The sequence below is a fragment of the Malania oleifera genome, chromosome 4 (genome assembly GCF_029873635.1).
Source record: "Malania oleifera isolate guangnan ecotype guangnan chromosome 4, ASM2987363v1, whole genome shotgun sequence".
NCBI lineage: Eukaryota > Viridiplantae > Streptophyta > Magnoliopsida > Santalales > Ximeniaceae > Malania > Malania oleifera.
This window is the reverse complement of record NC_080420.1, coordinates 16,661,235-16,672,706: the sequence shown is the minus strand read 5'-3', so window position 1 is coordinate 16,672,706 and position 11,472 is coordinate 16,661,235. Positions and strand designations below refer to the sequence as shown.

The window sequence follows — 11,472 nt, the reverse complement described above, 5'->3', positions numbered from 1 at the left end:
TTTACATACTTTGATTTTAGTTGCAGATGATCTCAAGGAATAGCTAGTTCTCTACATCCAACTAATTAAGAGACCTCTCCAATGGACAACATCTCCATCTTCCCAAAATTATAGACGACAATTATAATCTGATAATGATACATTGATAGAATGAGTGCAAAAGAAGGAAGCAAAGGAAATTAATGAATATTTTTTTCTTGTGTTTTTGGTATGGATATGCATAAATTGTGGCTCTTGATTTGTAAAGTTATCGCCGTTATCAAAGATAGGATCCAAGCCCTGATATTATTAAATTCGACCTAGCATAATCTTAAAATACATAATTTGAACCTAATGCAAATTATCTTAAACGAGAAAATGTATATAATTTGATGATTTGATCCTTGAGTATAAACCTTGCACAATATTAAAAATGATCCCAAATTTTGAGAAAACAAAATTAAAATCAAATCATTTGAACCATGATCACATTATTTTGGGATGTAGGTGACAATTTAATAATTAATATAAAATTAAACCCACATTATTTAATTTAAAAATTTTAAAAAATATTTAAAATGTCTCTCAATTTAAGGGGACAAAATAAATTCTTTATTCAATTATGACATTGTCATAAAAAAAATATGACGATATAATATATAGGCGTTTCGACTGACATTATGCTCGAATATTTATATATATATATTATATTTTATTTATTGTTCAAGTAAGTTTCAACAATACCATTGTGACTAGAAGAAATTTTCATATATTTTGTATTATTTTGGCAATATGATTGATCATTACGTCTTTTGGCACAGTCAGAACTTACCCGATAAGGAATTTCGTTAAATGGTTGCAGCCACGTACATGCCCACTGTACAACGCTGCTACGTGGCTAGTTGTTTCTGGGCGCCACGGTGACAATTAATTAAAATTAAAAATGAAGCATAATGAATTAATAATAGTGCAGGCAAAGCAGTCTTACGCGACTCGGAAATAGGGAAGCAGTCGTTCAGCTCAGCTTCACCGGCTCTCAACTCTTCCTTCTGCCCATCGATTCGCTTATCCGTAAGTTCGATCTTTAATCTCCTGAGATTTTTGTCCATATTAAATCGATTCAAGTTAGAAAATCTCTAGTCGCGTTGGTGTTTACATTGAAAAATCAACAATTTTTAACATATTCCGGTGACTGTTTCTGCTTTTTTTCTTGAGCTCCTTGTACATGGATGCTAGTGCGAAGAGATGGGAGTTGATTTTGCTTCGTTTTTTTTGTTATTTTTTCTTGATCTTTTCAATATTGCATTTATAGTGCATTTTGTTGGGATCTCGGTTTTGCTGGATTCTATTTAATTCTTTTAAGTTCAACTTTGTATGGTGTACTTAACTGAAGATTAGGGAAATTCTGATCCTGCCTGTGATTCTTTGAAGTAAGACATGTAAGATTTTAAGATTATTTTTCTCATCACTACAGTTTACTATCTGTTTTACTTGTTACTTTGCGTGTTTGTTTTCCCCTTCCTTAATTGAGATGATCGGTTTAGTTATTTGAGTATTTAGCATTCTTCCTTATTTACTTCGCCTTTTCTGTACGGAACATGACTCTGATACATCTGTAAGACACATGGCACTCTGAAATGGAAAACATGAATTGCAAATATATATTTATCTCATGGCAGTTGTTATTAAAACCCTCATTGCAGTAATTGACAATCTAATATGAGGATTTGCAGCAATATAATTCATGGACAGATCTTTTGAGTTTCTAACTTTAGATTAGTGACATTACTGCTACCACAAGTTCTATTCATAATATGTGGTCAAAACACTAAGGTTATGTTGGTTCGCAGAATAGTAGTCTCTGGTCAAAACACTAAAGCTGTTTTTGCATTGTTATGTGTTTTAAGATGTCGACACTTAAAAATAAATAAAAATAAAGAATAAAAAAAAATCAAATTCATCTCTAGCCACTATACACCTCGGAGTAGACATTTTGCAAACCAAATGTAGCCTTGGGGTGCATTTGGTTTGATAACTAGGCTAGGTTAGGCTAGGATAAGAATTCTTAGCCCATGTTTGGTGTAACCCAACAATAGAGTTGGACTGGTCAAGGAAGAAGTTCAGCTTTTTATATGTAGCAAGGCTTGGTTGGTTCCACCCCACTGGCCAACTCCAGCTAAGAAGAAAAAATGAGGATGCCCATGTCTTTATCTCAGGTCTGGAAATGAAATCTTTAAAGACAACTGTTGGATCTTGTCAAAATTGATTCAAAGCACATGAAGATCTTGGAGATTGACTGGTTTGACATTAAGCTGAGCATGTATTGCCGTTGGAATCATTTGAAGTAGAATACCAAGCATATCATGGAAATTTTTGGCATAGAACAGATTGTGGAAATCACCTAGCATGTCATGACACTGATTTGATGCTGATTGGGCTGAGCAAATTGTTGAAATCATCAGCATTGGTTTGAAGCCATATTTCATGGCATCAACTTGAAGTGAATCCCTGAGCAAATCATGGAAACCACTGGTGCCGATTTGAAGCCATATTTTCTGGCAATTTGAAGCTTCCATTAGGCATTGATGGAGATTCTCCAGCAATTTGGGTATCAATTTGGCGGATAGAAGGTGCATATCAATGCTCTGCTTTTTATTTGTCTTCAGTATATGGGCATCTACAACCTTTGCTTGAGTGAGCAAGAGAGGGAGGGGAGATTGGCAAAGATAGATAAGGGAGATGAGGTGAGAGGATTTGAGATTTTGTAGATGTCAGGTACAAAAGAATTGGCCATTATGTTCTAGATGAAATGATGGGATAGATTATGCAGTATGGGATCAAATAACTAAAAAATACATGAAGAGCAGCAGGTGTTTTAGTTGGCTATCAGCAGAGGAGCAGAGCCTTTCCGAACTTACAGTATGGGGATGGGAAAGGTATTTTTTGGGTTTTTTCAGGTGCATGGAGATTTTGGATTTTGTAGCTGGTTTTAGTTATCAAGTACAAGAGAAATGACCATAACTCCACAGGCAAGTTTGACCAAAAATTAAGGTTATCGTGGTTTTGAATAGTTAGTCTATCCACCAAACATGGCACAAGATAATAGTTATAGCCCGTCCCACTCTGTCTTGTTCAGTCCAGTTCAGTCCAATCCTATCCTATGAGTCTTAGCCACCAAAATCAAACACACCCTAGGGGAATACTAGAATATTTATGACACGATATGAAAATTTGGAGGAAGTATTCAATTCAAAGGTTGTTATCAAAATGCCAAATTGATTTCTGTTGAACATATGAAAATTTCAAAAACTGCACGTGCCTTGTTTGCTTCATATTGATGCAAAAATTGAATTATTTGCTTTTCTGAAAAGTTTACTGAAGAGAACTCTTTGGCCCATTTTCTTATTTTTGGTGACAAAAGGAACATGAATGAATTCTTCCCATGTTATTCAACCTTCTGGCCTCTCTGTAGTGCATTTTTTTTTAACCTTCATCTAATTATGGTTGCATTGGTTTGGTAGAGGTGTGAGTGTTTCATTTAATGTGCTCATTTGTGCTGCAGCATATATACATTTGCATGAGTTTAATGGATCACTAAATGAATAAAATGTTTCATTTGCATTATTTTGCGTGATTTTCGGAGGTGATACATGATAAGTTTGAAGGAAACCACCAACATCAGCACAACAAACAAATTGTACTAGTGATTGATCCTTTTATTTAAAATTTTGTTTTTTTTGTTAAAACCTATAAAATAATGAATTGAATTGTACCAATATTTTTGCAGGTATAAAGATAGGTACTTCCTTTTAGGAGATAATACATTTCTCATTCAACATCATTGCCTTTTTTAAAATCAATTTTACAGTTAAAGATGGTTTTTAATTGTTTGGCCCCGTATACTTATATTATTATGTAGTAATGTGCAAAATGCAAGGTAAGGCTGCATACTATAGACCCATTGTGGTCCGCCCCTTCCCTGGACCCTGCATACACGGGAGCTTTGTGCACTGGGCTGCCCCCTTTTATGTGCAAACTTGTATTATGATGTATGGGGTTGGATTGATGAAGTTTAGTATTCACACACCCAAGCTCAGGTGTCCAGAATTAGAGTGTGATATGACAAGCAGGCGTAGCTGTCAAATTGAGATTCGAATCATGAATTGAAATTCCAATTTCAAGAATTGAGAATCAAGAGTTGAGAACCAAATCGAATCATAAGATTCGGTATAAAATTTGAAAAATATTTTCCAAGTGACTTGGGTATATGTACAACAAGTAGTAAAACAAATTGAAATTTCAACAAATATGGATCAACCATGTTGATAATTTGAACAATGCTTGCCTTTGAAGCAAATTTGGTAGGTCTAAATCTTATCATGATCTATTTAACTCATACATATATTGATATTAAAAGAAAACTAGCAATGTAAACTAGATATATCATGATCTAACCATTCCATCTCTATCAAGTATCAAGTTAAGCTAGTTTTATGAAACTATAATACGTGCTATGTGACTCAAAACTATAGCACTAAGCTAAGAGTTCAAGATGCGCTAAAAAGATAAGGACCCACAAAAAGCATTAAAAAATTGAACTTCGTGTTCATGGTGTAAGTTTACATGTTTTAACAATAAAAAGTTCATGCATATGTTTTCTTTAAAAAAAAAATAAGGAGAGGAATTGAGAAAAAAATTAATGAAAAATTGAACTTTATGGTTTTTAAGGGAATGAATCATTGAAAACAATAAAAGATTGAAATTTATGGCATTTAATAAAAAAAAAATGATCATTTATAATGTATGGGCTTGCTCTAACAAGTAACAATTATAACAAGTAAAATTAATTAAAACAACTAAAACAAAACTTATTAAAATATAAAAACAATAAAAATCAGATATTTATATCTGGAGAGTGGAGAGGGCAACGTGCCAACCAAAATGCCACTTAGTCGACTTTGGTGTTTTTTCTCAAGTCTGGTTTCCTTCTCTGACTTTGGTTATCTAATCTTATCTAATGGCAGAAATGAGAGGGCCAGTAGACTTCTTTTTTCTTTCTTGGAGGATGAAACTCATGTAATTAGAAAATTGAAGGCCATCATGAAAAAAGAAAAATGTTAAAAAATGTTTAAGTTGGGTTTTTGAGGTGTTGGATCCAAATTATGATTCATACGGTTTGATTCGATTCATTGATTCTCGTGCAATTTACTTCGATTAAGAGCCTTCTATGATTCTCCCATGTTATTCGAATCGATTTATGCCTTTCATGATACAAATCGTACGATTCTAACAACTAAGCATGCAGATATCTTTTCTTGTAGTGATATTTATACATTTATTTGATCTGGAAACATTAATGCTGAAATAAACTATGTGGCAATGATATTCATGTGGTAATTCTTTCAAGTGTATTTTAGTTACTGCAATAAAAAAGGTAAAATGAAGATAACTATGTCATGGATGAAACTTAATACTCTGCTGAGCTGAGCATGACGAGTGGGGAATTGTGGAGCCCTAGTCAAGCCCAAAGTATTTTTACTTGGGTTATTCAAAGCTGGTATTATTTTTTGCCATAAAAAAAACTAAAGTTTTAGATCCTGAAGAGTTTCTAACACTTTTTGACAGGTTCCAGCTTTGGATTCTCATTTTGTTGTAAAATGTTCGACATAACAACAATGAATCGCGGCGAACTTACGCTGCTCGGAACTGCATTCTGTGTGATGCTTTCAATGCATTTTACAATACAGCTCCTGTCACAGCATCTCTTTTATTGGAAGAATCCGAAGGAGCAAAAGGCTATAATAATTATCATCCTTATGGTTCCCATATATGCTATTGATTCATTTATTGGCCTTCTGGATTTTCGGGGAAGTACAGCATTCTTTATGTTACTGGACTCTATTAAGGAATGTTATGAAGCTGTGGTATGCACTTTCGCAGCTTTGTCTCATGATTTGGCCTTGTGACATGCTTGTAAATGCTCATCAGATTACGTCTGAATTTCTCTTATTATTTCTTTCAGGCGATTGCTAAGTTCTTGGCTTTGATGTATAGTTACTTGAACATATCCATGAGCAAGGGCATAGTGCCAGACGAAATTAAAGGAAGAGAAATTCACCACTCATTTCCAATGACTCTTTTCCAGGTGCTTAGTTTTTTTGTCAGTTGGATGATTTTCTTTGAAAAAAGCAATAGTAAGAAAAATTGAAACATAAATTAATTATTCTTTGAAGCAGGCACTCAATTTATGGCTGTGTCACTGTATTATAAAAAAAGGAAAAAAGAAAAAGCAACAAATGGATATTGTCGTATATTTTGGTTTGAGATGCAAATGATGACATCTTGAATATTCTGGTTGGACAACTTTATCTGGAAACAAATTGATCATTTGATAAGATGGTGGAGTTTCTTCTTGTTAAACATCCTATGCAGAGTTGAATAGGTAAGGACATAGTGGGCATGAATTCAATTCTAATCCTAGAACATTGTAGCTTTCCTTTCAGTTCTTAGTGATTTCAGAAGCTAGTTGTGCAAGTCAGCTAGTTTCTTGGTTCTGTGTGTCTAATTAATTGGAGAAAAACATGGTTTAGCATGACAAATTTGGAGAGGAGTGGGATTACTCTTACTCTATATTTGTACTGTTCTTGTTCTTTTTTCTTTTTATTTATTTATTTATTCCAAGCCACATAATCATTGACCATGCCTAGATTTATTTTCTGGGGTTAAATATTTTGAATACATGTTAGACTGAATGTATATCTAAAATTGCAGCCTCATACTGTTCATCTGAACCACCGTACCCTGAAGCTCTTGAAAAACTGGACATGGCAGTTTGTCATTATCCGCCCAGTATGCTCTATTTTGATGATAGCATTACAGCTTCTTGGGTTATATTCAAGTTGGGTCAGCTGGACATTCACCATCATTCTCAACATTTCAGTTTCACTGGCTCTTTATTCTCTTGTGGTTTTTTACCATGTATTTGCAAAGGAATTACAACCACATAAGCCACTTGCAAAGTTTCTCTGCATTAAAGGGATTGTCTTCTTCTGCTTTTGGCAGGTAAATGTTTAAATTCCAATTTTTCTTGGTTCAATTCCGACAAGCTATTTGCAAGCATTTTGATTATTTGAAGGCTGAATCTTTCAAACCTGGAACCTGAAGCCCCAAACCTGGAAAACCACCTTAAATGGGCTGCACTTGAGATTCTCCTGTCTGATATTGACTTAATCAAGTGGTCAAGGCATTTTAAAATGGATGATTTAACATGTCTTGTTGAAGTGTTTCGAAGTTTAATTAGCTGATCATATTTTACTTAAAAATTTTCATATTTTTTGGTAGCTCGTGCTCAGTTTTTTTAGTTAACCCGTGCTTCTCTAGAACTGAAAGCAAGGATACATGTGTATGACCTAAATCAAACAATTCTCATCTATATTGTCCAAGGTTCTCAATATTGCTTAGTTGGGGGCTCAAACTTTCTTAATTGGTTTACTTGACCTTCCAGTGTGTTTAATTTATTTGCGTTTACGTCTGTTTAATTAATTTGCAATTTGTGCAGGATTCTTGACTGACAGTAAGTCAAACATCATCTAACAATATTACTAAGAACCTAAATTTGTTTACTTGATCTACAATTTTTACTGCATGCATTTGAACTTTTTGGGTCTTTAGGTCGCCATGCTCATGTTATTACATGTATAGAGATCTCACATGTGCAGCACGTTGGGGATGACTAAACTTTCCATGTTATCATCTTCATTATGTTCTTTTCCATTTCTTCTTCTTCTTTTGTCTTGTATATAAATAGACTTCTTTGATCACACACAGGGAATAGTGCTTGACATTCTAGTCTCACTGGGCATAATCCGATCTCATCATTTCTGGCTGGATGTGGAGCACATCCAGGAAGGTATTCAGAATGTCTTGGTTTGTCTGGAAATGGTTGTCTTTTCAGTTCTCCAGCAGTATGCATACCATTGGGCACCTTACAGTGGAGAAGTCGAGTCAATGATGTTAAACAAGAAAAGGGAATAGTATGGTAATCTTCCAAACAATGCCAGGAGACATGATGAATGTGTTTAGAATAACATATGATCTTAGAGATGCGTTCATTTCTTGATTCACATGTACCATTGTACCTTTATAGATGAATGGTGTATAACTTTGTCCTGTGAATTATTTTTCTATTGGATTGTCTTTAAAAACAAGAAAGGTTGCAGATAATTACTCTTGCTGTCATTGCCTTATTTTATATGCTCTGTCCATTTCCTATTTGATCCCTTTGAGTTCGAATTTGAAGTTGCGATCAAATATATTAATAAAAAAGAATCGATTCAATAAATTTCTTTTGGATTTGAATCAGATTTTGGATCAACCTATATTGATCGACTGCCTCCATTATGTTGTTGATAGTAATTTGTTAACTGGTGCTTGTTGCTTTTTGTTGCACAATTATAGTGTCAAAGAAGATTTACATTTATCCGCTTTTCGGGGTGGCAGGTTGAACTCTCAAAATTCCCTTTTAGTTTCCTCTTGATTATTTCCCTTCTTTTTCAAAATTTTAAGTTATTCCTATGTCAAACAAACTCTAATCAACATCATTAATTTTTGTGGGTCAAAATTCTGGAATATCATACTTTCACTTTATTGTAATTTACGCAACATCTATTTTTTCAATTGCAGTCACTAATTTTGAATTTTTACAAATTTCATTTGGCCTTCAGGTGGGATTGCATGCATTGAGCCTTTATTAGGTTTTCCATACAGTGTTGGAGCTTTATGCACAGTATTATAAGGTTAGGTTGTACATTTTAATCATATAATTACATCACATTTTAGATAATAAATTATATCTTCAAATGGCTTTCAACATCATTTGAAATCCAAGGATATGACTTGCAATTTGTGCCCCAAGCTTAGGAGGGTGGTTCTCTTACCACCCTTTTAATGAGCCATAAGGTTTTCATGTGAAAGATTTTGACATTTGATGTGCCTTCCCTACAAGATATTGAATGAAACATTCCAATGATTAAATTGAGACATTTTTGTTGAGGTTGGAGTTGGAGTGGAAACCTTCCTTCGCATGCTCAAAATACATATACTCTCATTCTTGTGATATGTTTGTTTTTTCACTCCATTTGTATGTTTCCTTATTCTCGTACTAATTAGTAAAAATTTCAATTGCGACTTGTACAAGATTGCATGCATTTAAAACCCCCCCTTTTTTTCCCATGGAGGAAAGAAAAAAGTTATAGAAGATAAAGATTTCATTTTATTTTATTTTTTATGTCAAAAACTTGGACTCTCGTAAGCAAGGATGGTTTTTTTTTTTTTTGTTTTTTTTAAATTATTTTTATTTTTTATGAGAAAGATGTACATGTTGGAATTGGTGTATTCTCAAGAGGGGGGTGAATTGGAATTTAAAAGATATTTCAGTTAATTAAAAATATTTTACCATTTCATCACAAATCATATCTCATTTAATGTATATACGTGTATGTAAAGTAATTTTAACAATGAAAACAAATATATACATGTGTAGTATATCTTATTTAAATCAAATGTGTATATGTAAATAACTATGACATTAAATAAATATTCATACACATGCAGTATTTAAAGTGTAGGAATTTAAATAAGGGAGAGAGAGAGAGAGAGAGATGATATTTGTTATTGAAGTTCGACCAAACTAGCCTACGCCTTGGGCATACCCCCCATGGATTCCACTATCTCTGCTCACTTAAATGGGCGGAATAGAAGTCATTACAACATCTCCTTACAGGGCGAGGTAAACACCAATTCAATTATAAGGTTGAGCCCAACTTGTCTCCCTTACGGATTGGAAACTCTTTAGTTCAATTTATCGGGCTGAACCGAATCGGTCTCACTTACGGGGCTGAGACTCCCCAATTCAATTTACGGGTTGAACTCAACCGATATATTAAAAATATTTTTGTACAAGATAATGCTTCTGAAAATGCAAGTAAAGATGTACACGTTTAAGCTTTACAATGTACTCTCTAATATGATATGAAATATGTTCACTAGAGTAAGGGTATTTTTCAAATTGTTAATGCACAAATAAAATATATGTGAATATTATAAATATGTTTTCCATTAAAAATTTTTGCAAATAAAGATATTTGGAGAATCTGAAATTTTAAGTTCAAGAAAATATTTGTACTATAAATAATTTTTTCCCAAAAATATATATCAAAGAAATAACTTGGAGAAATGCAAGCAATACTCTCAGGAAATGATTTCTAGAACAAAAAGAACAGGTGAGAGTCTATGCAAGTAAAATGCCCTAAATAAAATACTCTCCTCAAAAATAATTTTGAAGTAAAAGCATGGAAGAAATTTGGAGAGGTTTGGATAAAAAATTTTGCTCCAAAAGAATGATTTTAATAATAAAAATTGGTTTGGGGGAACTTTGATTAACAAAAAAAATACCAAACAAGCTTTGTTTGATTTTAATATCTTTTTTTTTTGGTTATTTCTTATCACAAATATTTTTGAAATATCAATGTTCTTAGTTTCTTGATTGTTATTTTCTTCCCATCATTTTACTAGTTATCATCAACCCAATAGACACTTGCAGTCTCCTCTCTAATTAAGCTATCACATTATTTCTACATTAAATTGGGGGAGAATAATGTTTTTGTTGCTTCCTTCACATCACAAAAGAGCCACTATGGCATAGCATGCATCCTCCTTGCTAGAGAAAAATGTGATTAGCCACAGGCTAATTGACAGTGCACCAAACCATTTCCCACTTTTACTACCATTATTGTTATTTTTTCTTTGACTCTTTTGTACTACTTTCTTTCATGAAATCATAATTCACAATCTTCATATTGATTATAATGCTCATTGAATCCCTAGTGATTTGTTGCACAACTTTTTGGCAAGTGGGAGTACCAGATGTATATAACTAGAAGCATGCCAGATGATGCAATCAACCTTTGTGGTGAAGTTGGTGATTGGGATAAAGATGGTGAAAGTGTGGTGCACTACTGCAAAATGGGGTTTTCTTCCCCACCAAATGGGATCCATATGTAAAGGTTAGCAGGACCACCAAATACTTGAATTATGCGCATGCTCACAATTGATCTGAAGTATAGCTAAAAGTCAGGGAACACTTTAGTAAATTCCAAAGAACTTTTTACATGGGGATCATGGACAGCCTATGCTAATACTAGCTTCTAAATAAGTCCTAATCTGCAAATTTTCTCTTGACCTATTTGCAGTCTTCACAATTTGACAGCAGCCCATATATACATGTTATGCTTTAATTCTACTCTGGTGACAGGTGAATATATATGTTTGGCATGGAGATTGAAAAATGATATTTTTACTTTTGAATATAATGGTGTCCGTGATTCAATGGGCACTCGACTAGTTACTCGAATAATACATTTGTCCCTCCATCGCTCTCCACTTAAATACCAAATTCGTATGCCAATTGGAAAGTAGCATCCTCCAAGACTCAAA

General features: G+C 33.6%; 1 protein-coding gene across 3 annotated transcripts; it reads left to right on the top strand.

Moving 5' to 3' along the window:
* Positions 1 to 931: 931 nt before the first annotated feature.
* Positions 932 to 11,213, top strand: LOC131154478 (uncharacterized). Of its 3 annotated transcripts, XR_009136448.1 has the most exons (7): positions 932 to 1,050; positions 5,605 to 5,903; positions 6,002 to 6,124; positions 6,751 to 7,041; positions 7,807 to 8,017; positions 8,703 to 8,774; positions 10,864 to 11,213. XR_009136448.1 is itself a non-coding variant. In XM_058107279.1 (6 exons), exons 2-5 carry the CDS (start codon positions 5,637 to 5,639, stop codon positions 8,011 to 8,013), a joined length of 888 nt encoding a protein of 295 aa, XP_057963262.1. In that variant the 5' UTR covers positions 932 to 1,050; positions 5,605 to 5,636; the 3' UTR covers positions 8,014 to 8,017; positions 10,891 to 11,213. The 3 variants fall into 3 exon arrangements, 2 of the variants coding, with proteins under 2 accessions (XP_057963262.1, XP_057963261.1); XM_058107279.1 differs by lacking the exon at positions 8,703 to 8,774 and having other exon boundaries at positions 10,891 to 11,213; XM_058107278.1 differs by lacking the exon at positions 10,864 to 11,213 and having other exon boundaries at positions 8,703 to 9,094.
* Positions 11,214 to 11,472: the final 259 nt, after the last annotated feature.

Bases quoted from the DNA above. Each gene is read 5' to 3' on its own strand.
- LOC131154478 (XM_058107279.1), top strand. From the start codon at position 5,637: ATGTTCGACATAACAACAATGAATCGCGGCGAACTTACGCTGCTCGGA. The intron at 5,904-6,001 runs GTATGCACTTTC...TATTTCTTTCAG, and splicing joins AGGAATGTTATGAAGCTGTG to GCGATTGCTAAGTTCTTGGC. The intron at 7,042-7,806 runs GTAAATGTTTAA...GATCACACACAG, and splicing joins TCTTCTTCTGCTTTTGGCAG to GGAATAGTGCTTGACATTCT.